At 36.5% G+C, this 23,650-nt stretch overlaps 6 protein-coding genes across 8 annotated transcripts in view; 1 reads left to right on the top strand and 5 right to left on the bottom strand.

Annotated features, from left to right (window-relative positions):
- LOC137585694 (uncharacterized) overlaps nucleotides 1–147 on the bottom strand; it is a 57,302-nt gene extending 57,155 nt beyond the window's left edge. For both annotated transcript variants that reach the window (XR_011033623.1, XM_068301579.1), the window contains exon 1: nucleotides 21–147. The gene's annotated coding sequence lies outside the window, so the exon portion shown is untranslated. The remainder of the gene's footprint in view (nucleotides 1–20) is intronic.
- An 880-nt stretch (nucleotides 148–1,027) lies between these two features.
- Nucleotides 1,028–2,884, bottom strand: LOC137584721 (transcription factor Ouib). The gene is made up of 3 exons (XM_068300255.1): nucleotides 1,856–2,884; nucleotides 1,686–1,796; nucleotides 1,028–1,620 (listed from the first exon to the last, which is right to left on the bottom strand). The coding sequence occupies exons 1-3, from the start codon at nucleotides 2,797–2,799 to the stop codon at nucleotides 1,494–1,496; spliced, it is 1,182 nt and encodes a 393-aa protein (XP_068156356.1). The 5' UTR covers nucleotides 2,800–2,884; the 3' UTR covers nucleotides 1,028–1,493.
- Nucleotides 2,885–3,085: 201 nt separating this feature from the next.
- LOC137584883 (serine/threonine-protein kinase 16) lies at nucleotides 3,086–4,513 on the bottom strand. Its single transcript, XM_068300470.1, has 4 exons — nucleotides 4,291–4,513; nucleotides 3,610–4,204; nucleotides 3,405–3,539; nucleotides 3,086–3,347 (listed from the first exon to the last, which is right to left on the bottom strand). The coding sequence occupies exons 1-4, from the start codon at nucleotides 4,398–4,400 to the stop codon at nucleotides 3,231–3,233; spliced, it is 957 nt and encodes a 318-aa protein (XP_068156571.1). The 5' UTR covers nucleotides 4,401–4,513; the 3' UTR covers nucleotides 3,086–3,230.
- A 275-nt stretch (nucleotides 4,514–4,788) lies between these two features.
- Dtwd2 (DTW domain containing 2) lies at nucleotides 4,789–5,813 on the top strand. Its single transcript, XM_068300104.1, has 2 exons — nucleotides 4,789–4,949; nucleotides 5,004–5,813. Exons 1-2 carry the CDS (start codon nucleotides 4,870–4,872, stop codon nucleotides 5,698–5,700), a joined length of 777 nt encoding a protein of 258 aa, XP_068156205.1. The 5' UTR covers nucleotides 4,789–4,869; the 3' UTR covers nucleotides 5,701–5,813.
- On the bottom strand, nucleotides 5,712–6,954 carry Obp84a (Odorant-binding protein 84a). The gene is made up of 4 exons (XM_068302031.1): nucleotides 6,795–6,954; nucleotides 6,161–6,222; nucleotides 5,975–6,101; nucleotides 5,712–5,905 (listed from the first exon to the last, which is right to left on the bottom strand). Exons 1-4 carry the CDS (start codon nucleotides 6,952–6,954, stop codon nucleotides 5,811–5,813), a joined length of 444 nt encoding a protein of 147 aa, XP_068158132.1. The 3' UTR covers nucleotides 5,712–5,810.
- Nucleotides 6,955–7,207: 253 nt separating this feature from the next.
- Nucleotides 7,208–23,208, bottom strand: Gld (Glucose dehydrogenase). 2 transcript variants are annotated; one of them, XM_068300078.1, is made up of 4 exons: nucleotides 22,868–23,208; nucleotides 12,296–12,485; nucleotides 12,105–12,225; nucleotides 7,208–9,055 (listed from the first exon to the last, which is right to left on the bottom strand). In XM_068300078.1, exons 2-4 carry the CDS (start codon nucleotides 12,461–12,463, stop codon nucleotides 7,467–7,469), a joined length of 1,878 nt encoding a protein of 625 aa, XP_068156179.1. In that variant the 5' UTR covers nucleotides 12,464–12,485; nucleotides 22,868–23,208; the 3' UTR covers nucleotides 7,208–7,466. The 2 variants fall into 2 exon arrangements, with proteins under 2 accessions (XP_068156179.1, XP_068156180.1); XM_068300079.1 differs by having other exon boundaries at nucleotides 7,506–9,055.
- Between the last annotated feature and the right edge of the window lie 442 nt (nucleotides 23,209–23,650).

Genomic DNA, 23,650 nt, shown 5'->3' with positions numbered 1-23,650 from the left:
ACAAAATTCTGAAAACCAACCTTGTGAAATTTAAGCAACAATTCGCGTGTTGTCTTCGGCGTTGCCAGATCGATCACTTGGCTCGAGCGACATTGTCATTCTAAAAAATTGCCAGAATGCAATATCCTAGCAAACATTTCGTATGGCTACATATTTAAATTTTTAAACAAATGGCAATGTTATTTCTATAAAATTAATTAAGCACTAGCATAAAAATGAACAATAATGCTAATGAAATTGTGTTTTCATTTTTTTCATGATGAAAACACAATTTCATTAGCATTATAATTGAAAATTTTTACCTTAAGAATAATTATATTTTTTGAAAATTAAAATAAGAAAAATTAAAAAAAAAATTAACAAAAAATTAACAATTAAATTATTTTTTTATTTATTACCATTTTTTCAAATTTTTTAAAATGATTAATTTTTTTATTTATTCTTAATTTTTTAAATTATTCTTAATTTTTATTTGTTATATTTTTTAAATTATTCTCAATTTTTTAAATTATTCTTATTCACCAATGCAACTCCAACAAATGATGCGCCCCCCTCAGTAACAGCTTCTTTTATAGGCTCAGCGCTGGTGAAGAGCGAGAGAAGTTCTCTCTCACTAAACTGCACTGTCACTCCCACACTTAATTGCTGATCGGGAGAACTGCTCTCGCTCACTCACATACATCTTGCTTACGTTAGCTAAGTGTGCGTGCATTTGAGCTCGCGAAGGCAGAGCGGTGTTAGTGTATGTGTGTGTGTGTATTGCGTGGGCGGTGACGAAGTGAGAGTGTGCGTCCATATGAGCGAACATATGAGTTCTCCCGATCAGCAACTAGTGAAAGAGTGAAAGAGCATGTGAGTGAGGAGCTGCATTGCTGAGTGAGGTCAAACTGTTGGAGTTCGTCAGGTGAGTAAATTAATTATTTTTTTTGTGAATTTATCGTAATTTTTCGTTAATTTTTTCACAACTTTGATTATCAATAAAAAAGTAAGCCTAATTGAAAAAAAGCTTAAGAAATTCCCAAAAAAATTACTTGAATCCATATAGTTCTTTTTATTATTTCTATCATTATTTAATGTTTTAGATATCTACTTTTATTTGGCATTCATGGTAATTTTATATGTTTTCAATTTAATCTCTTTCCTTATTTGCTTTGATGGCAATGTAAAATATTAAAAATTTTCCAAACAATAAGCTATTTGTTTTAGAAATCTTAAACATCTTTCGGGCATGATATGTAAATATTTATTATCAATGGGCAGTTTGAAAAAAATGCAGTGCCACTTTGTTCCTAATAGTTGCCCCTAAGTCTTTCATTTACAATAATCTTCATACTTAAATCTTAATTGTGTTCAATTAACTGTTGAGTTTTTTACCTGTGTATGATTAATTAATTAAGTATTTGATTGATAAGATCTTGATCTACAATTTCTATCAGACCCATATTAGTTTTACAACTTCAAGACTTGTCTGGCCGTTATTTTCTTATTAATTATTAAGATTCCGCTTCTTCTAGCTGAGCTTTGTGATGTTGGCGACTAGCTCTATTGATATGCAACTTGGATTTCAAGTGTGCCTTTAGGTGAGTACTTCGTTTAAATGGTTGATCGCAGGTGGCGCAGCTGCAGAGATAATACGATGTGAATCAGGATTCTACTATAGCAAGATTTAATCCAGGAGTACTTACTAAAAGGGACGAGCACCAGTGTGTACCAATTCATGCCGTTTGCGTCCAGAAGCCGAAACAAACGACTTTTCGCAATACCCGCAGCTGTATGGGCGGGCATTGGTATGAATCCTAAAGAGAAATAAACTGTGCTAATGAAGAAATCAATGTTGTTGTAGTTTATCACACACCTTTCATGAATTATACGAGATGTGCTATTGTGAAAGCTTTTACCGCAGTATTTACAGACGTAGGGCTTTTCCCCATTATGCACAATCCGTACGTGGAGAGTCATTAGAGGTTCGGTGTAGAAAGTCTTGCCACACTCTGGGCAGGCAAAGTTCTTGACACCCGTGTGCCGCAACATATGGAGCTTGAAGTTGCTCTGGTCAGTGAAATGACGGCCACACTGCTCACAGACGCAGTCCCGGCGACGCTGTTCCCTTTTACGCTCGAGAGCTTCTTCCTCTGTTAAATTTTTCCAGGACATGTAAGGTTTTCTCTTGACTGCCGTTACCGCACGGTCTCTTTCAGCTGCTTTGGTGGCAGTTGTTATAAGTGGCGACTTTGTAATTTGTTTAGTTGGCGGCGATGAGCTGGACTCGACCTCTTCGTTGGTTTCTTGATGATCACTGTCATCGTCGCAGAACCTAAGCATTTCTTTTTGCACAGCCGAGATTAAATTTTCGGTTTCTTCAGTCAGCTCAGCATCTTGAGTCGTTTCGACATCTTCATCCACCTCCGTATCTCCACCGATACTGTACATGTCGCCTTCCGTGTAATCAAGCATATCTTCCACTTGAAGATCAGCATAATCATTATTTAGCAGTTGAACACCATCGTTTGGCTGCATATCCATTGAGTCTTTAACCTCATCATCGTTAGATGCTTGCCATTCACGACGCTGTAGAAAACGTTCCTGTGTCTTGTTGCATCGCTCCCGGAATACTACGGCTTGATTCAGATCTAGCAGACAGCAGGCACAGATAGAGTTGGGCAAATCCGGCTCGTTAAGCAGGGTCGTCCCTGAGACCATCTCAATGTTGACCAGAATATCCGTATTTTCCATCTGGAAGAGATTTTTCGCTTTGCGATTGTAAATGACACCACCGCATGTTCGACATTGTCGAGTCATTTTGGTGCATAAACAATTGAAAATGCTTCATTCAATAAATAAACAAACTTTTTTGTGATAAATCAAGCCCAGCTATAAAAGTTTGGCGTTGCCAGACTGTTCACATTTTGCCTGTCAAATACGCTTGTGTGACACTGCACTAGATCATGAGTAAGTTAATGCAGGAAATTCTATCTTAATCGACACACCTTTAGATATCTCTTCAAAATGAGATCGCAACATACAGCAAGTCTTTTCAAATAGACAATTTTCATTCATTATGACTACAATTAACATGAGGACTCAATTAAATTCACAAAAATCTCATTGTCGTCTGTATTGTACAATAAAAATGTTACATTAATACATGATTAAAAGAATATTTGGATTTTTAAATCAATTACATAGTTGGAATCGAGGTGTATAAAGGATTTGGAATGCCAACAATCAAACTAAACGCGTCCCTCTAGTTTTTGTATAAGATCATGGGTTTGTTCAATTACACTATAGATAAATGGTCGCTCCATGGGATCAATGCGTAGCATGTATTTGATTAGTTCATGCATATCCTGAAGAGAAATGATTATTTAGCTTATAAATTTGAGATTTTCATTAAAACTGCTTACGTCTGTGTATATTGAGTCCTCTGGGATATTGATGTTTCCACTTAATACGGCCAATGCGACGCTATCTCCACGTTCATAGATGGGATCAAAGGGCGAATTAAAATAGCACATAGCATACAGCACGCACCCAAGACTCTGCAGAAGATCAATATATAGGTCTATTAATGCACTGATTTGATAAATTAAACTTTGCTTTTGGTCTTACCCAAATGTCCGTTCGTTCGTCGATGGTACAATAGGTTTTCACAGTAAACAATTCAGGAGCTCTATATACAATCGAGCTTCTTTCTTCGGCCTCATCTTGAAGCCGCTGGGCATCGGATTGGCCAACAATTTGCAATCTTGCCTCCGTCATGGAGCCTAGATCCACAATTATGGGCTCAAAGGAATCGGATAAGCATATATTGGCAGTTTTTAAATCACGATGTGCCAAGGGCACTGGTTTCGCCTCATGAATGGCCTTCAATCCCTCACATATCCCAAGAAAGATCTGTAGAATTTGGGCCTCTGGCATATGATCCTGTTTCCGTGCCCGCATCTGTAAGTGATCGGCCAAGGAGCCATGTTTGTAGAAAGGCAAGACAATAAACAGTGTCGATGTGGTATTAATGACTATATCGGCATGTCCCTTTAGTTCGTAGTCGACCACTTGGATGACATTATCCGAGTCAATCTTCTTGCCATTCTCAATCTCACGCAGGGCTATATTCTGATCTTCGATGCTGTGGCAGGTGATGCGCTTTATGGCATAGCTTCTTCTGGTTGCAGCATTCTCGCCAAGGTCGATTAGAGAGAAACCGCTGGAAACAATTGATAAAGTTGAAAGATTAGATAGTGCAGATTTGTAAGTGAAATTCTGTTGGAATCTCTGGTTGGTGGCTCTTACCCCTGCGCCAGCCTGTCACGAATTGTGTAGCGGGAACCATTAATGTGAAGCGTCTCTTTGCTGCAGAAGCATCCGCGTTTCATGATTAAAGCCCAGCCCAAACTATGCATTTTGAATTATTCTATTTAAAACTTTATGCTTAACAACTAATTTAATTCGAATATAAAAATCTAAATAAAAGAAAACAAACGAGCTAGCTACCAATACGTTTATGCCTGACTAAAGTTTGCATTAATCGCGAATTGTGAACTTGAACAATTTCCCATTCATTTCATTCTCGAAATTGCAATATTTTGCATACATTTAAATCGCAAATCGTTCTATTCAAATCATAATTGTATATTAAATTGAATTGGATTTATATTTGAATCAGTTATATTCTTTCTTAATTAATATAATTCGACCTGATAAATATTTTTGTTGCTGCATAACCAGATAAATCACAAACTTGCTGAACAGCTGTTCGCGCAAACAGTTCCACCAGGCCATGTGGTGCACAGCGTTGCCATCTGTTTTACCTAAATTGGCATGGCCTAGTTAAATTTTATTTCTTTGATTTGGTTTTGATTACTGACAACAATGGAGGAAGAGGCTTGGAATGATCTTATAGGTATAAATGCCGATCCGCCCGACAGGCGCGACAAGTGCGAGCAGTGCAAGTGAGTCAAGAATTGTTCCCAATGAATCTATTACTTATGCTATTGATATTCTAGGCGTCCCGTAGTTGTCTGCTGGTGCCCCGCCTTACCTCAGCCAGCCATTTCGGTGGCCTCACAGATTGTGATACTACAACATCCTGCCGAGGAGAAACGTTCCCTGCGTACAGCTTTGATGCTTCAACTTGGCCTGGAGCCCGGCAAATGTGTTGTATACAAGGGGAAGCGCTTTCCCAATCAAAAAAACCAAAAAGAACTCGAGGGTATCTTCAATTCAGAGCAAACTCTACTATTATATCCCAGTAAGGATTCAGTGCCTTTAGAGGAAATCGATAGGAGTAAAGGACCGTATAACTTAATCCTAATAGATGGCACCTGGCCCCAGGCTAAGGCCATCTATGCCAGCAGTCCTGTTCTGCATCGGCTCAAGCAGGTCAAGCTCATTGCCGTTGGCATCAGTGACTATATCATCAGGACACAGCCCACAGAGGGCTGCTTAAGTACTCTAGAGACGGCTGCCCAGTGTCTGGCTGTGCTAGAATGTCAGCCCGAATTGCGACAGTCTCTGGTCCGACCACTTCATACTCTATGCAAATATCAACTGGACAATGGAGCTGTCGAGCATCAGTCCAAGGAGTTCTTAATGAAGAATAATCAATATCCCAAACCCATTGGGAAGAGGCTAAGTCGCTTGCTTAACTATAGCAACACAGTGTGCGGTGCAGTGCCATTAGGAATAGAGCAAGAGACGTGATAGCAAAATAATTATGCTTTAGATATTAAATTGTATTGTGCAAATATTTATAAGTTTCTACTACAAAAGTACTAATACATATAATTGTCCTCTGATGGGACATTCGATTCTTAGACCATGGGCTTGTTCCTTGCATCGGTTACAGCACGTAACATAGCGCATTTGGCTATAGTATAGGTCCTTCTACATGGATTTTCTTCGTCCTCTGTTTGTGGTAAACATTTAGTAGGAATCACAGCCATAGCAAAATTGTTAAACCATTTTTAGTACTTACTAGCCAAACCCTCACAATATTCAATGGAATCTCCTGTAGCTGGCCATAAATATTTCCTTACCAAATCAACATTAAATTTAAAGTTCTCTATCAGACCAGATCTTTCAAAGAAGCATCGAAAATAGCACTAAAAATTGTAAGCCATCAGCCAAAAATGTTTACTCTTTCAACCAAGTCTTTACTTACCATGCTGGTTAGATCCTTATTATCAAGGACAGCTTCCGTGTTATTAAATTGAAAGGCATAGGCTAACAAAATTATGCAAAAAGTATTAAAATGAATTGTAATTTCTGTCATAGAAGACTCACACATTGGTATTATGAAACTTTGATTACACATATGCGTAATCTCATCAAAATCTATGTAGTCAGGGTCTCTAGGAGCTTGTGTGGTGGTCGTTAAATCATCGAGATCACCATCAAAAGTATCATAGTTTATAATAAATATATCACCATTATCCCTGGCATGATCTACCATGCCAAAAACAAAACTAAAGCTCACAAGAGTTAAAGCAAAGACACACTGGGTGAACATTCTCCGAGTTATATGATTCTGATCTAGATTTGTCTAACCTTTATATATAAAAATCAAAACTATTCCAGCCATTTAATTGAACATGGTTAACATGCAAGCTACAGTTAGTTCATAATAAACGTAAACAAAATTTACGGAAATGGCGTGAACCGAAATTGCTTTGTAAACACTTTCAAAACACAATGAAATGGATCTGATCGAGTTGTTTAATCAAATAATGGACATAAGTATAATGCCTACTAACTAGTATGGAATCATGTGATTTCTTTGCTTGCTAACTACTTACCATAGGGAACCAGAAATTCTTCTGCACAGGATGTTCGCACGATCAGAAAGTTTGCATGTCTCTCTCGTTGCAACTCCGGATCGTCGGGAATCACATCCTGGCCAACCACCAGCGACAAATAGCCAACCAATATTGGCAGAATCACACGCAAGAGAAACATTTTTCAAGAAACTATAGCCACATTTCGGATCAAAATACGTTTTTATACTCCAGCGATTGATCATTAATCATTAAACGTTTTCGGAAATCGTTTAAACTAAATAGGTTTGCACTTTAATCGAACAATAAATACATGCAATAATGCATTACAATATATAGAAATATTATCTATCATTTGATATAATACAAATTGAATGATATACAAAATTTAGCAAAAAACTTTTGAATAGGTGAAAAATTATAGAATTAGTTTAAATATTTAGAGTTAACTTATTAAAATGTTATTAACGATTTGTAGAGAACATAATAGCAACGCAGATTGCCCAGAGTTAAAGATCGTAGAGGCCAAAGATTCATCGAAAATAGTAGAGAAAAGGGATAGATCAGAATTAGATTTAGATTTGGGTGTGTCCTTAATCATATAATTTTGCTTAAAATTTGTAAAATTGGGATTTAAAAGGGGAAACTAATCCCTAATTTTCGTTGGATTTCTTGTTGTTGTTTTATTTTCATTTAAATTACTCTATGCAGTGTCCACGTTGCATCCAATCGTCAGACCTTAGCACCCCAGGCTCTCTTGAGCAGATAGGAGCCCTTCTCCGCTATCATTACGGCCGGAGCATGGGTATTGCCCGCCGTAACCTTGGGCATAATGCTGGTGTCCATCACACGAAGACCGCGCACACCATGGACACGCAGCTCATGATTGACCACAGCCATGGGATCGTGGGAGGGACCCATTTTACATGAACCCGCCTGATGATTCTCCGGACCAGTGTTCTGGCGTACTGCGCACTCCCAATAGGCATCCGTGTTGAAGGTGTGCGACTCACAGCCCTTGACCACAGTCTTGTCCAGACGCATGCCATACTGCTTCAGCGGTGAAGTCTGTGAGAGACGAATCGCGAATTTGATGCCCTCCACCAGAGTTTTTACATCTCGCTCATCGGTCAAATAGTTGGCGAAAATGCGTGGTGGCTCAAGGGGATCGGCTGAGCGGAGAGCAATATAACCGCGAGATTTTGGATTGAGGACAGCAGGGAAAATCTGTATAGCGCGTGAATTGTTCGATAGAAGTTCTCCCACCTGACCGGTACGGGCACAACTGGCCAAATAGCCGCCAAAGTAAAGTTGCAAGTCGGGTAAATCTGGGCGATCGGCCCAGCGGGTAGCGAATTTGGCTGTGACATCGGAGATGCCAGTGCCGGACATTAGACCATCGCGGAAGAGCAGATATTCCATGGCTGTAGCCCAGTTGAGAGGCGCCGTGTCGGCATCATCAATGAAAAAGTTGGTAAAGTAGGCCACATGATTCTGAAGATTCTTGCCCACACCTGGCAAATGATGAACTGGCCTCACATTCACCTGCTGCAGTTCATCCTTGGGTCCCACACCGCTCAGTAGTAGAATCTGTGGCGAATTCACAGCTCCTGCACTGAGAATTACCTCCTTTTTGACCAATATTTTTCTCATACTTCCGAACTGATCGCTGACCTCGACGCCAAGCACATTCTTGGTGTGTGGATGGATTAGAATCTTGGTCACTGTTGTATTGAGTAGTATATGCAGATTATTGCGCATTCTAGCTGGTCTTAAAAAGGCCCTAGCCGAACTATAACGTATGCCATTCCTGGCCGTCATTTGGGCGATCATGAATCCCGTGGAATTCTGACCATTTAGATCTTGGACCGAGAAGCCCATCTCTTCGCCAGCCTTAAGTATGGCATAGGATAGTGGTGGATTGTAGGGGAACTTGCCCACAGGCAAGAGGCCACCCTTGGCATGATATTCTGTTCCCACAGCGTCCAATTCGAGATTATCTTCGGATTTCTTAAAGAACGGCAACACATCCTTATAAGCCCAACCAGGATTACCCTGAGCTGCCCAATCATCATAGTCTTCTCGATTTCCACGTATATACATCATTCCATTCATAACCGATGTTCCTCCCAAGACTTTGCCACGTGGCCAATAGCAACGTTGCTCCATCGACGATAAGCAGGCCATGCGTTCGGGTTCGGTATTGTAGCGATAATCAATGTCACTGCCAATAAAGTTCAAAAACATGGAAGGAATTTGGGCACCCACGGGTTCGTCGCCACCTGGAATATATAGAAGAAAAAAAAACACAATTAGTTTAGTTTAGTCTGGACAAATTAATTGTTTTAATGATAGAAGATCATGTCTAGTATGTCAGGTTGCAGATAGTTTTAAGATTCCATTTCACCTATTAGAGGTCTATTTATAAAGCTAGCATCAAGTATTACTTTAAGATTCATCAGAGAAGGAGTATTCAAAAGTATTCTTTTGTTCATCACTTTAAATAGGCAAATTCACTCATAAATGGGGTTAGCCTAGTCAGTGCCTGAAGGGAGACCTACTCTTACTATAATACTGTTGTTCGAGATCATCGTTCGCCCCGATTTAGTAATCCTAAAAGGTACTTCAATCGGGGATTATATATGCGATTTCTTTTTTCATAATTTAAATTCTTTTTAAAAGCTTTCTGGCAATAAAATTAGAATCTTATTTAACTTTCTATTGAGATTAAGAATCAATAACGAATCAATAAAGAATCAAATTTATTTGACTAATGTATTTATGTGATTTTTATTATTTTATTATTGGTCACACCTAATCAATGCATTATTTAGCCATATAAGCAAAACTTCAAAGTCAAAAAAATGCATGGAAAAATAACGTTTAATAAAAATAAAATTATTTATTTAATGTTTTCGAGTGCTAATTGGCTTTTGCGTAGTTGTCAGGTTCTAGACGCATTTGTTTCAACCTGTTGCCTTTTGTTAGCTTATGCTAAATTTGCGAATTTGTGGAACAAGTTATTAACAATATAGAAACATTTATAACGTTTATAATCAATGAATCAGAGAGTCGATTCGCAATTGCCTAGCTACGAGAGTATTTTGTATTTTCTTTTGTTTCAAACCAGAAAGCTAAATTATTACTAGAAAGAGATTTTTGCGGTAAATTTAATTTGCTGGCTCCCACGGTTTTTGTTGTTGTTGTTTTTTTTTATTTGTTTGTTGCAAATACAACAATCAAGGCATCTATTTGAATTGATTTAATTAATTGATTTCTGATCATGAGGCATTTGTTGGCCACAAGTCGTGTTTTTACCTTAGAAACGGAAATTCTAGAATGTTAATGTTGACTTAAGGTAAATGCGAAAAACAAATGGCCAAAGTAAACTAAAATGTGTATGTGTGTGTGTGTTTAAAGAGGATCCTATTGAAGCGGGTCTTAATTGAAATTGACATCTAAGGCACGGCCAACTGACAATATGCTGGTAACTAAAATGTCTGTCTATCTGTTTCTGGCTTAAAGCCAAGGTTCAATGTGGACGATAATGAGAGTTTTATTTTGTGTTTTGTTGTTTATTTGGGTAATTTTATGTCACGTCCGGCATACTTTAGTTTAAATGCTTAGACACTGAGTGCAGTCAATGATTGTCAACTTTAAAGTGCACTTAGGCTAATTATTAGCCACTGTCATTCATATTAAAGTAGTTACATACTAATAATAAGCAACATATAATTGCACTTTGTTGTATAATTAACGCCAACGCATTTACAACTTCATATATAAGTATTTTCTCCCTCTCTCTCTTTTATATAGTAATAACTAATTAGTGACTAGGCAGAAAAATGAATAGACAAAAGAGAGATAAGTCTCTAACCCAGAAAGTAACTCAAGCAAATACTCAAAGAATAATGATAAGGCAAGACTTTTAATGGCTTCGATAATTTGCCATGGGAAATTATCAAATTGCATTTCTCATGCAAAGGAAAAACTCATAAACTCCTAATAAAGATTGGAAAGGGAAAAGCATGTCATTATTGTCACCTTATTCTCATTAGATTCTTATAGCAAATATATTCAATGTTAATTAACTAAAAGTGAATGCCCTGCATTAAATATAAGCCAAAACAACATTAACAATATTAGCAGACACCCACACTTAACTGAAGGCATTCACGTTTTGTTTATGCATTTTAATTCATTCATAAAAAAGACTGTAAAACGATATGAATAACAACAATAAGTGGTAAAAGCAAAGATTTAGATAATCGAAGAGTCAATACTCTACAAATGTTTTATATATATAAGACACATTTGTATCTTTAAGCGATATTAGTTAAATCTGTGTGTCTGTGGAACATGATTTTGAGCCACTGTTAGATTCTCTTATACAAAGATTTTTAAGCACTATTATTCCATGGTTTTCTATGGTTTTGTTTAAAACTCAACACATTTTCTATATTGTATAACAAATTCACTCACTTAGAATGAATTGAGTAAGGTTTTCCCGATTCATATCTATACTAGAAATTGGCAAAAAATACTTTTTTTCTTGTCAATTTCATGACTTCTTTTCAACTAAATAAATTCTAAAAAGTTAGAGCTCAAAACTTAACTGAAGAAGCATCTTTTATCATTGCAAAGTAAAGGAATTTATTCCTATTATACACCACCAGTATACGATGTGTTTTATGATGTAGTTATTGTTTTCTTTTTGCCTAATGAATATTATGGCAGATATAAAAGAGTCGTAATTTTTTGGCAAGTCAATGGTCTCGCATTTGGCAAATATGTTTTGAAAAGGTTTCTGTTTCTTTGCATTCCAGTTTCTTGTTGTTGTTCTAGTGATTTAGGTGATTGGTATACCCTTTTGTTTAGAGTATAAAATTAGCAATTAACGCAAAAATGAATTCAAGCAGAACATCGTAAATAACTTTGAAACTGGATGTAGTCGTACTCGAATTGTAGTACATAGTTACATACATACTTATGTATGTTTGTATGTATCATCAAATTTGCATACATTACGAATTCCTTTTGCTCTTCAGGCGAGTTGGCAGCTCGTTTAGGTTTACATAATGCTCAAGGCGGTTGCGGTTGCTTCTTTTTTTTTTTAGTACTTTTTTTGTTTTCTTTCTTTTACAACCACAATTGTTGTTATTGTTTAGTGTCGCTATTGTTGATGGTGTTGCTCAAGTTGCGGTTAAGCTTCAATTACTTCTAAACAAATGCCAGCATAACGTGCATCTAATTGCCCACAACGTGTTGGCGCTTTAGCTTGTCTGTTGCCTGTTGGCAACATGTTGCTGGCATCATTCAACATTTACTTACCAGCTTCGATGAGCAACACTTTCCATTGCGGCACCTCTGAGAGACGTGAGGCAACCACTGAGCCCGCCGATCCGCCGCCAATGACAATGAAATCGTATTCATAATCTGGTTCCGAACGAAACTGTAAAAATATATAATCAATTTCGTAAAGTTGAGCCAAGTTCTAGGAAGATATGGAGGCCGAAACTTACTCTTGAGCTGGCTCTACCACAGGGATCCTCCAGATCGCATTGGGAGCGTATGAATACCTCGAGCAAGCCCATGAATAGCATAAAGGCGCTGCCGCCACATGTGGATGCTAGGGTGGGTCCAGTGGGCACGCCCACCAAACAATCACAGGCTGATGTGCTGGTGGACATGATGATTGCAGGCAATCGCAAACTGTAAGTGGAAAAACAAAAGACTTAGGCAACGAACTTGATGATTTAAATTAAAAGAACTGCAACTTTTCATTCATTTGTAACCTTCGATTACATCTTACTGACCCCGTCGAATTTTGAGAAATGCCTTAATTATAATTCGCATTACTCAATCAGCTGGCTGGCTACTGTAAATCCCCCTCCCGCCACTCTCTCTCTCTTGCTCACCCACCGCATTCAATTGCTTCTGTTTTAGGCATCTACGCGACCAACAACAAAGAGTAATTTTCATAGCTACTTTGGGCTAAGGTCATGTGAAATCAACGAATCTTGAGCCAAACTTGGATGATGAGCTATGACTTCTGTCTCTGACTTGTCTTGTCTTTGGCTCTAGCTCGAGCTCTTTGGCTCTTTAGCTTCTTCCGTCGTTTTTGGCCTTTTGTAATTTGCCAATGCTGGCGGCAGTTGCCGTTTGCTTTGCCAAATGGCCAAAACAACAAAAAAATACGGAAAGTAATTTTTATTTTAGTTATATTTTTTGCGTTTTTTTTTTCTTCCTTTGATTGGAGGGGACGCCTCTTTAGCGACGGCGCCAAGGCGCATTGTTTTCTGTGTGTACTTTAATTAATTGCAGTTGCTGCTGCTGGAGCATTGCTTAGATTTTTATTCAGTTGTGGTTGTTGTTGTTTTTTTGTTTGTTTGTTGCTTTTTGTCTTTTTAGCAAGGTTAAATAAAGGTTGCGGAATAATTACCCTTTGGCTCTGTGCCCAATCAACTGGAAATGGAATACAATTTTTGCATTCCAATTAATTTTTCATTAGGTCTATGCAATTAAAATAGATTCCAAATACTTAAAAGATTTCTTAATTCTATGCCAAAACAATCTAAAGAGTTTAAGAGTTATGATAAATACATATTAGTTGGTATTATTATGATATTATTATTAATAATAAGTCATTGATGACATGGTCTTTTGCTTTGCACAAATTGAAGGGTTTCAAAGAATAATTAGCCTCTAATTAAGATGGAACTAGGAAAAGAAAAGGTACAAATTAGTCCCTGTAATAGACACTAATAAGAATTTGAAATTGGATAAGTTCTTTATTATTATTAACAGTTTTCCGATCGACAATTAGCTGCTTGTTTGTTATATTTCTTTGAACTTTTATAGACTCACTAGTTCTATCTTTTTGTTATTACTCATTATGGTCCATAAAAAAAAGAATTGATTTACATTTTTATTGACTTGGCACTTAAACGCGATAGATAAAACGTTTATTTTGTTTACTTAGTTTTGGCATCTAAATGTTTCAATCATCACTTTTGAGATGTTTTAATAAGTTCTGATAAAGTCAATCCCTTGCCAGATTGATCTCTAACTAGGTTTTACTTAGAGATTGATAATTAATTGTAATATTTATAAAGAAAGATAATCAAAGAGATTCTAGCTGCTTTTTTGCCTTTCTTACTAGAAATTTTTTAATTTGTTAAGCAATTACATTTTTATTCACACACCATTTTGGGATAAGCAATTACTTAAATGCCCGCCCAAATAGCCGTTTACGTTTTTGGAGATGCTTACAACGTTTTTGACCTCAATTAAATTCGAAGAGACAGAGAGAGAGAGAGAGAAAAACAGAGGTAGAAGCAGCAATCAAATTGCAATTTGTAATGAAACACCCCAAAAAAAGCAATGGAAACCGAAAACCGAAATCGAAACCAAAACAGAAAGTCAAACAACAGAACCAAACAAAAAATCACCTCAATCGAGTGTTGTGAAGATCGACGAATGGTTCATTTGCTTGACATTTGAAACACGATTTCTGTTTCCATTTCAATTGGGTCTATTCATCTACAATACCATTTGAAGGATGCTCGAATCGGAAAGTAATGCAAATGCCTATATGCGCCTATGCCTCTATGTCTCTCTATGTGTGTATGTACACGCAGTTCACGAGAGCGCGATGGAAAATCAACGAAAATTAAATAACAACAACAACAAAAACAATGGCCACAAAGCAACAAGATAAAAACGAAAAGAGAGGCAGTTGACCTCGCAACAAGTTTTCCATTCAAGCCAAAAACAAAAACCAACAACAAGACCAAATTGTAAGGCGAACTTCAAAGCCAAGTAAGAAACAAAAAAAACACAAAAATGAAAAACGCGTGCAACAAATCGTGCAGGAAAACGAAAACGAACAAGCAAAACAAAAACAGAATATAAAAAAAAAACTAAAAAGTTGCCCAGGACTAGTTTTTCTTTTCTCAGAGCCCTACACAGAGGAAAATCATTGAATCTCGAATTTGTCTACGTTAATTTTTATTGGTATTAATACGTTTTTGCATCATGATTATGTGATTTATTAATGGGAAACTATTTTGCATAAATTATTTCTCTTTGTGTACGGCAAATCGATCGATTTCGTTCGGTTCTATTGATACTCTGTAGACAATTTGTCTATGCATTGTGACCAATAGCTGGCTGATGTATAAAGCCATTCAAAATCAGTCAATGACGAATCATTAGGGTAACGATGGAAATTTCCTCCCTCAAAATCAAGATTTTGCCTAAGAAACTGTTCCAATTTTGATACCGAAGAGAGATATGCTCTCCAAATGAGAGGTTTCTCCCCAATGCCCACTGAAATCAGTCAAAATATTTGCAAACTGGATGGTCATATATAAAATGGAACTTCGATATAAAGAAAGAGTTTCTTGAATAAAACGAATTAGAGATGACTGTAATAGAGTGTCGTTCATAGTTTCATATGATGACTTTGGTAAGTAAAAGTTTTTGGTGTTTTACCGATAGGATTACCATTGAAGTTACAGAATTGCTATAGAGATTAGTTAATATAAGATCAAGATCTTGTTGTCTCTTCATATACTGTAATAACTTGTTAGCATTTCCTTTTGTCACCATAATTCCACCTACAATGTTATCTTTGTGGTTTATGTGTTTCTAATTAATTACAGCTACTAACAAGTATATCGCCTGGATGCATATAACACATGTATCTACATATATACATAGATATATATTAATGGCACGATGTGCACTCATGCGATACGACGAGGTGCCTAAGAGTGTGTGTGTGGGTGTGTGTGTATGTCGATTAAATCAACATTGTTGTTGTTGTTATCGCTCATGTCTTGTGGCTTGTATATGATATCTTCATTGATATTGTTTGGCATTGTCTTCATCAATGGTGCGGTTGTTGTTTTTGTTGTTGTTGCATTTGAAGGTTTCTTTCAGTTGCCAGTCAGTCGAGCAGTCAGGCAGTCAGCCAGTCAGTCAGGCAGTCAGTTAGCCAGTCAGTTGCCATGTTATTTTGTGTCTCGTGCTCATTGAAACTTTACTCGGTTTGGCTCTGGTGTGAACAACCACCCAAAAATACATACATACATATATATAGTCTCCCCCACCCGTTTCTTTGCATTTAGTTATGGTTTTTGGGGGCTTATTAATGTGGGAATTATGCATTTATTAGAATAATAATACATAAAGTAATGAGATTTATGCGTGTCATAAAGAAAAACCCCAAATAAACCCAAACACGGCTGCTACTTTAGTTTAAAGTTATGTGATTGTTGTTATTGTTACTGAAAGTTGTGTAAGCCTTCTGCTTAAAGATTGTGCCAGATTAGATGATAATTGAAAGATTTGTCAAGATTGCAAGGTTTTTTAGTATTCGTAAAATTCTGGGCCGAATATGCCCAAATAGGAACACACAGGTGATGCCTGTCTCATAAGTTTGTCTGTCTCAACTCTAACAAAGTAGCGGAAATGCCGTGAGATTTTAAGGAAATTTCAATCGAATGTTAAGAATTTAATCTTTGATCTTAAATATCTTTGAGATATAGAAATTGGCTGACCCTAACTAAAGTTATAGCCAAGCGAAGTATCACATTTCCATTTTGTATGCATAATGCACCCAAAAACGTTTAAGGGAGTCCTTGAACTTTCTAGTACCATTTTATGGCTCTTTTTGGTAAGCCACATACATAGATCTATATTCCTTTAGGAACTGTTCACAAGTATTTGAGTTTTGAAGAACATTTTCAATTGTATTTTAAGGATACTCAACACACATTTTTATATTTTTTGGCAATAACTTCCAATTTTTTTTTTTTTTGAGAAAACTTAATAAAGAGGATGTCCGCAACTGCATATGAAATGTCTGCATAAAAAAAAAGATTTTCTTTACCATTTTGATGGACTATAAATTATGCGGTTTAATTTCATATTTAGGCCTCTTCCCGTTTTCAATTCCGTTTAATTTGTAGTCATTGCTAATTGTATCTCTCTTTGCTTTCGCTTCCAAATAAATTTGAATGATTAATTTGCTTTCAAGCAAAGATTTTTGTCTAAATAATCATTTCAAACGAGTTGGAAATGAAATCGATATTTGCATGAAAAGACCTAATTAGCTATTAGGATTAAGGATTAAGATTGTTATCACAGAGATGAATTTGACAAGGACTTGTAGATATTTTGAGATTCCATATGATTCTAAGATAGACAAGGTCAAATCTCTATTGAAACAAATGACTTATAAACCATTTTATATCAACCAAAGTCTGGTTATCATTGCTAAGGTTTTTAATAGCTACTTACAATGAATCTCTTGATTAAAACTTCATTGTTCGAATGCACTTCATAATCTATTTACTTGCTAATGCATCTTCCTATCGCTTTGAGAAATATCTATGCACATTTTAGAAAAAATTCGTATTCCATTCCATTTCAACATGTCAGTTTGTAAATTGAATAAAGCGAATTGCATTAATCAACATTTTGCCTACTAAATAATTTGCGTTGTTTTTTTCTTTTCTAACAATTACGTGATGAGGCATGACAACAACAAAAAAAAAAAACCAGCAAATCTTCGGTTCTCACATACTGAAATATTCGCACAATGTTGGTGACAAGTCTTTCAACAACTCAGCAAAAAGCAACAACAGCAACAACAACAAGAGAAAGAAAAACCAAAGTGGGTTTACAGTTTGGTAGTGCCTTTGCCTTTGGTTGTTGCTGTTGCATTTCCATTTGCCGCCAAGCGCATGACGAATGAAAGTGAAAATAGGAAGTTAGCCATGAGACCGACCGGCAAAATGCAACACCGAATCAGACATTGGCCAACTTGGGCCAGACGTTGCCAGCTTCCTCTAGTGTTTTGGTTGCAAATGCAATTGCCAGTTCCAGTTTCAGTTGTTACCTTAATCTTTTTTTTCTGTTTCTGTTTTTCTTTTAGCTGTTTTTGATTTCTTCTTGGCCAATTTCTAGCAGCAGCTATATGTGAGTGTCTGTGTGTGTGTGTGTGTGTGGGGGTCTGCGTAATATGCATTTTGATGTTGCTGATGTTGCTGATGGTGTTAATTTATTGCTGCAGCAGCCACCGTTGGCAACATGTTGCTTTTGCGATATTGTACGTGCTTTCTCGATATGTTGTCTGTATTTGCATTTGCATTTCGTTTTCTTAAAATTATTCAAACACCTTGCCAGCTTGTCAATTTGATGATGACTGCCGTTACCTGCCGCCGCTGCTGCCGCCGCTGAACGTGAAAAACTTTATGGCCAAGTTTTTAGGTGCCTTTTTTTTCTGTTCATGCCTGTTAACGGTTTTAGTTGATGTTTGATGGTAAACCAGTTCGAAGTCATATTGGTTTAAAATTAATGATTTCAATTTGCCACAGTGTGTTGGGCCATTAAATTTTTTGCTTAAATTGTTTAATTAAATTGGCTTGCAGTCAAAATTACTGTGTGAAATTGGTTTCATATACGAAAGATCTGTGACTGATCTTCTATGTACAAGAACCATGCCAAAGAGTTTGAAAACTTGATTTTTTTTATTGCTTAGAAGGTTTTGTTGAGGTTTTTTAAGGCTTATTAATTATTTTTTATAGAGGGATTTTCCCTCTTGCAATTTGCAATTGAGTTTCTATTTATAAAACTAACAATTGTTTCTTATTTTTTGTTTTGTTTTTCTGTTACTAACGATATAAATCAACTTGTATTAAGCCTTCTTGTGAAGGCTGATTGTTTGTTTTGCTTAGTTTTTTTTTTTTATTAGCTAATATTTCCAGAGAATTGTAAACTATAATTTACATACATACATATATCTCTGGTCTAGTCGGCACGATTTTCAATGGTAACGGAAATACCGCGTAAAAGGGTAGGAAATGCCAAAGCCGGCAAGTTTGTTTTTTTTTCTTCAAAATTTTCTTTTGACTTTTACATAATTTATTTAAATTTTCTACTGTTTTTTGATTTCTTTTTTCGTTTCGGTTTTGCCATGTGGCACGAAGTACGTGATTGAATATTTGCAACATTTTGTTGCATTTCGCCAATTACGGTGCAAACGGCCTTTGCCAGCGAAACTGAATAATTTTTTTTGGTTTTCCAAGTGAAAATTCTGCTCAATTGCGCATCGTATTTGAAGACCCAAAAAAGGAGTTTGCAGATGAGCTTTTCCAGTCAACTTGATTGATCGTTGCATTGCAATGCTGTAAATGGTAAGACAAAGTAGCAGTAGCAACAAAATCCCTCTAGGCGGATGCAACAATTGTTGTTGTTGCTGCTGTTGCTCAGGAGCTGAAGCTGGTTGCCTGTCAACTGGCTGGTTACCCATTTCCATGATTTCAACTAACAACACTTTTAGTTTCATTGCTAAATGAGTGAATTTGTTAACAAAGTTGTTGTTGCGGTTGCTGTTGTTGTTGTTGCTGCTGTTGCTGCTGTAATTGATGGTTTGCTGAAATTTCTCACGCTTGTCTAGTCTAGGATAACATTTTATGTGTCAACTTTGAACACCTACAGGCTATATACAGTTGCATCAATGGAGCCCAAAAGGGATTTGATGAGGTAAGAAAATTTTCGACAGAATATGCAATACAACTTTCAATTAGTAATCAAATCTTATTGGCTACGGAGAGTTATCTTCTCCCACGAGAATATGCATTTGATGTTGCTGAATTCTCTTTTTCTTTTTCTATTCCAAAAGTTAGTTAAAACTTACTTAAAATCTCATTAACTGATAAAATTTCCATTTGCTAGAAATTTATTCAAATGGCCTCAATTGGGATTTCTTTTTGTCACTTCGAAATGCTAATTCATCATGATTTGTTCCACTTTTGAGTTCTATCTTTTTTTTTTTTTGTATCTTGTCATATAATGCGAATTCTCTTTTTCGGTTTTATTTTGTCTTCAAAATGTGCCATAACGAATGGTAAACAAATATGTAAGTGTGTGCGGGGTATAAAAAGGCCAAGCGAAAGACCATTTAAATGGCAAATGGCAAACAACATAAAGATACACACACAAAAGGAGACAAGTAAAAGGCAACAACACAACAAAAAAAGCTTCCACATGCTGCAGATTCAAATCAAATTCAATGAATGAATGAATCGAAAAAGGGAGCAAACGGCAAACAACAATGCAAATAGGTAACAAACAACAAGCAGCAAAAGTCAATCGGAGAGGAGCAAACAAACAACTTTGAAGAGGCTTCGGGGCAACGTTTGAAACTCCATTAAAGTTACTCTATACCCTCAGATGAGAGACCAACAATTTGCTTTGCTTTAATATGTCCAATGCTTCGATAGGGTATAAAAACATGGAATAAGTACAAATTTTTTTAATGTTGCTGTTGACATTTTAACATCAAAGATTGTGGGGGATTGGAACGTGAACGTTATGACTCGTGTGTCTATGAAATATTATTCTCTTCAGTTTTTCTTGTCTAGGTAATGATTTGCGAGTTATAGAAAAGAAAGCGGTTTGGTGGCTGTCAGATGCTCGGTCAAAGCACTCGACATGTTATTCGGTTCATTTTCTCCGCACCCATCTAATAACGATGATCCCCCAGCCAATTGCAAATGCTCGACAATTGTCTTTGGCCTCAATAATAAGAAGCAAAAATTTTTGATTGATCATCCATTAAACAATCGATCCCAAAAAAAAAAAAAAACCAGAGGGCCGGGGCTAACTTCGACCGCGTCAAAGTTTGTATACCCTTGCAACTTTTTTGGTAACTCTATCCTTACATATTAGCCATCAATGTGGAAGAACGTTTTATCTAAAAAGGCTTAAGCTTGAGAAAGAAAGGCCTACAATCATAGGAAATAACGAAGATATTGATCAAAGTCACTGTTTTCCACCGATCGTTCCTATGGGAGCTATATGATATAGTCACCCGATCTTTATCAAATTCGGCACAGTCATTAACATATATATTAAATTAAGAAATGTTTAATTTAAATGCAATCGCGTTAAAAGTAACGAAGTTATTTACAAAAGTCACTGTTTTCGACCAATCGTTCCTATGGGAGCTATATGATATAGTCACCTGATCTTGATCAAATTTGGCATAGTCGCTTATAGGCGTAGTAAACTCTCTAATATTCAGTTTCACGACAATAGCTCAGAAAATAACGAAGTTATTGAGAAAGTCACTGTTCGTGACTTGGCCGTTTGTATGGGAGCTATATTATATAGTCACCCGATCTTGATCAAATTTGGCATAGTCGCTTATAGGCGTAGTTAACTCTCTAATATTAAGTTTCACGACAATAGCTCAGAAAATAACGAAGTTATTGAGAAAGTCACTGTTCGTGACTTGGCCGTTTGTATGGGAGCTACATGATATAGTCACCCGATCTTGATCAAATTTGGCATAGTCGTTTATAGGCGTAGTAAACTCTCTAATATTAAGTTTCACGATAATAGCATAGAAAATAACGAAGTTATTGAGAAAAGTCACTGTTCGTGACTTTGGGGTTTGTATGGGAGCTATATGATATAGTGGTCCGATCCGGCTGAATCCGAGATATACAACGCCTGCAGTATATACAAGCCTACGTGCAAAATTTCAGCTCTGTAGCTCTTACGGTCTAGGAGGAGTTTGCGTTGATCCAGACGGACGGACGGACGGACGGACGGACGGACGGACGGACGGACGGACGGACGGACGGACATGGCTAGTTGAACTCGTCTCGTCGTGCTGATCAAGAATATATATACTTTGTATGGTCGGAGATGCTTCGTTCTATGCGTTGCACACTTCTGACCAAAATTAATATACCCTTTTTGCAAGGGTATAAAAATGTAAAAGCAAGCAAACAGGAAAAAAAATACACATTTAATTATCGAATTGAACTCTTTTTTTTAATGAGTTCAGGGCATAAATATAAAAAAATAAAAAACATATATGGTTATTACTTGAAATTACTTTTGCATTTTTTGCAAAAATTTAATTTTGATTCACGTGTGCGTGTGCTTTTGCTTAGTCATTTATTTGGGGCGAAAATATCAAAATCGAGCATACAAAATTTATTTGGGATTCACTTTTTGAAAGCTACATAAAGAGAATGAGATAGAGAGGGAGAGCGAGAGAGTCTTTCATTAGAAATCCTTTCATGATTTGTCATTGGCATCGGTTAAAAGTATTGATTAGGGCAAAACCCAATGATCAGTGATTTTTAGTAAACATTTTAAAGAATATATTATTAATTTTGTTTTTTAAGTTTTGTGTTTTTGCTTGAATGAGTCAATGTCAGGGGATGATTAGTCAGCTTAGACTTAAATTTTATAATACTAAGATTAAATGGACATGTAAAATACATAGACAAACAGGATCAATTCTTTTCTTATTAACATTTAGTTACATAAATATTTGTTAAATCTAAGGAAAGAGAATTAACCGCATTATTTTTGATTATATTGCCAATTTTGTTGCACTTTAGAATGCATTTAGTATGCGTTACTAAAACCTAAAGTTAACATAAATAGCCATTAATTTGAATCTGAGAAAACCAAAAACCAAAACAAAATTAAACATATTACTCACTATAAATCAGAGCTGTAAGTAGTTGATCTTTTTAAATACCACAAGTTTCCGTCTAACGAGACAAAAAACGTCGAAAAAAAACCGGGTTAATTTCCTATTACTGTAATAAACGTTTTTAATGAACTGCCTCAGCGAAACACCTTTATATGAGATACTTTGCTTTTGCCTCACACAATAATTGAGCACAATATCGAACAGATTAGTGGCCATACTTATAAAATGGGTGACCGTTTTGAAGTGAGCAAGTAGAAGAAAAGTAAACCAGTAACTAAAATTAGAAACATGTCTAGAGTAAGTCGTGAGACATACTCCACACGATGTGTAACAGCAAAAAAAAAAAAAAAGAAAAATCTCGAGCAACTGGAGTTGCGATACAGCCATTTTTGCCACTTTTTTTCGTCTTTTGGTTTTTATCACCTATATGCCATCCGAATGGTAGAGTTCCGTTTCTTCGGCTTATGACAATGGCAAAAATCCTCTAACTGAAAACTTTGCCAACTTCCCAACCCCCAAAAATGGTCAAAGTGAATTGCGAAAACCATTTGCTTTAACTTACAATTCGGTTTAGTATTTGCTGATGGCCTTTTCGATGCGCCAAACAATCAATTGTATTTGGTATAGCTCCTTATTGCCGATGCCTTTGCACAATCTCTGTTGGATGATTATCCACCAAAAGTTGAAAAAGTGTTTAGAGAATTGTTAACAATTAATTTAAATTGTTGTTGGACACTCGCACACACACACAGAAATAAAACACACGCGCACTCCACAATAAAGTCTTGTGCCTTAAAAGGTATTCAGTTAAGTATTTTCACTGCAAAGTTTTGGCTTTTGCCTTAGCCTTTGCTTTATCTTGTTGGCCCTCTGCAAAAGTTTCTGTTTGAACTGCGCGCAAACGCAGACCGTCGACGACTCAGCGTCTAGCCGGCATGTGCGGCTCTTTTTAAATGCCCGTTGAGGCCCAACCCCTCCTCCCCCTGACAGAGACATCAGTATTGAAGTTGGCCTCAAGACAAAACCAGAGGTATGGTCTTTTTTGGTGGCGACTGTTTGTGTTAAGCAAAGCTTAAAGCTTTCTCTCCCTAAAAAACCAACTGCCAAGAGACAAAAGCTTAGCTTGAGAAAACGAAAGCTTTGTTTAATTTTTTAAACTTTTTAAAAATTGTTAATAAATTATTTGCTTAGAAATTTTGTATTTTTGAGCTTCTAGGCTAAGAAATTGCATGAGTCTTAGTGGGTCTAGTAAAATTTCTCCAAGTGTACTTCATACAGTGTTGTATAACTTTATGGCCCTTTTTTTATGGAACACAAAGACGTCACAGGTTCCTGTCACCCACTT

Source organism: Drosophila tropicalis, unplaced genomic scaffold (assembly GCF_018151085.1).
Source record: "Drosophila tropicalis isolate 14030-0801.00 unplaced genomic scaffold, ASM1815108v1 contig_878, whole genome shotgun sequence".
Lineage (NCBI taxonomy): Eukaryota > Metazoa > Arthropoda > Insecta > Diptera > Drosophilidae > Drosophila > Drosophila tropicalis.
This window is presented reverse-complemented; position numbering and strand designations above follow the sequence as displayed.

Coding starts and splice junctions, on each gene's coding strand:
- LOC137584721 (XM_068300255.1), bottom strand. CDS start 2,799: ATGACTCGACAATGTCGAACATGCGGTGGTGTCATTTACAATCGCAAA. Junction 1,797..1,855: donor TCTCGTATAATTCATGAAAG/GTGTGTGATAAA, acceptor ATTTCTCTTTAG/GATTCATACCAATGCCCGCC. Junction 1,621..1,685: donor ACTGGTGCTCGTCCCTTTTA/GTAAGTACTCCT, acceptor TTATCTCTGCAG/CTGCGCCACCTGCGATCAAC.
- LOC137584883 (XM_068300470.1), bottom strand. CDS start 4,400: ATGCATAGTTTGGGCTGGGCTTTAATCATGAAACGCGGATGCTTCTGC. Junction 3,540..3,609: donor ACGAACGAACGGACATTTGG/GTAAGACCAAAA, acceptor GATCTTCTGCAG/AGTCTTGGGTGCGTGCTGTA. Junction 3,348..3,404: donor AGGACTCAATATACACAGAC/GTAAGCAGTTTT, acceptor ATTTCTCTTCAG/GATATGCATGAACTAATCAA.
- Dtwd2 (XM_068300104.1), top strand. CDS start 4,870: ATGGAGGAAGAGGCTTGGAATGATCTTATAGGTATAAATGCCGATCCG. Junction 4,950..5,003: donor GACAAGTGCGAGCAGTGCAA/GTGAGTCAAGAA, acceptor TTGATATTCTAG/GCGTCCCGTAGTTGTCTGCT.
- Obp84a (XM_068302031.1), bottom strand. CDS start 6,954: ATGTTTCTCTTGCGTGTGATTCTGCCAATATTGGTTGGCTATTTGTCG. Junction 6,223..6,794: donor AGAATTTCTGGTTCCCTATG/GTAAGTAGTTAG, acceptor TAATTTTGTTAG/CCTATGCCTTTCAATTTAAT. Junction 6,102..6,160: donor ATAAGGATCTAACCAGCATG/GTAAGTAAAGAC, acceptor TACAATTTTTAG/TGCTATTTTCGATGCTTCTT.
- Gld (XM_068300079.1), bottom strand. CDS start 12,463: ATGTCCACCAGCACATCAGCCTGTGATTGTTTGGTGGGCGTGCCCACT. Junction 12,226..12,295: donor GTGGTAGAGCCAGCTCAAGA/GTAAGTTTCGGC, acceptor ATATTTTTACAG/TTTCGTTCGGAACCAGATTA. Junction 9,056..12,104: donor AGTGTTGCTCATCGAAGCTG/GTAAGTAAATGT, acceptor TATATATTCCAG/GTGGCGACGAACCCGTGGGT.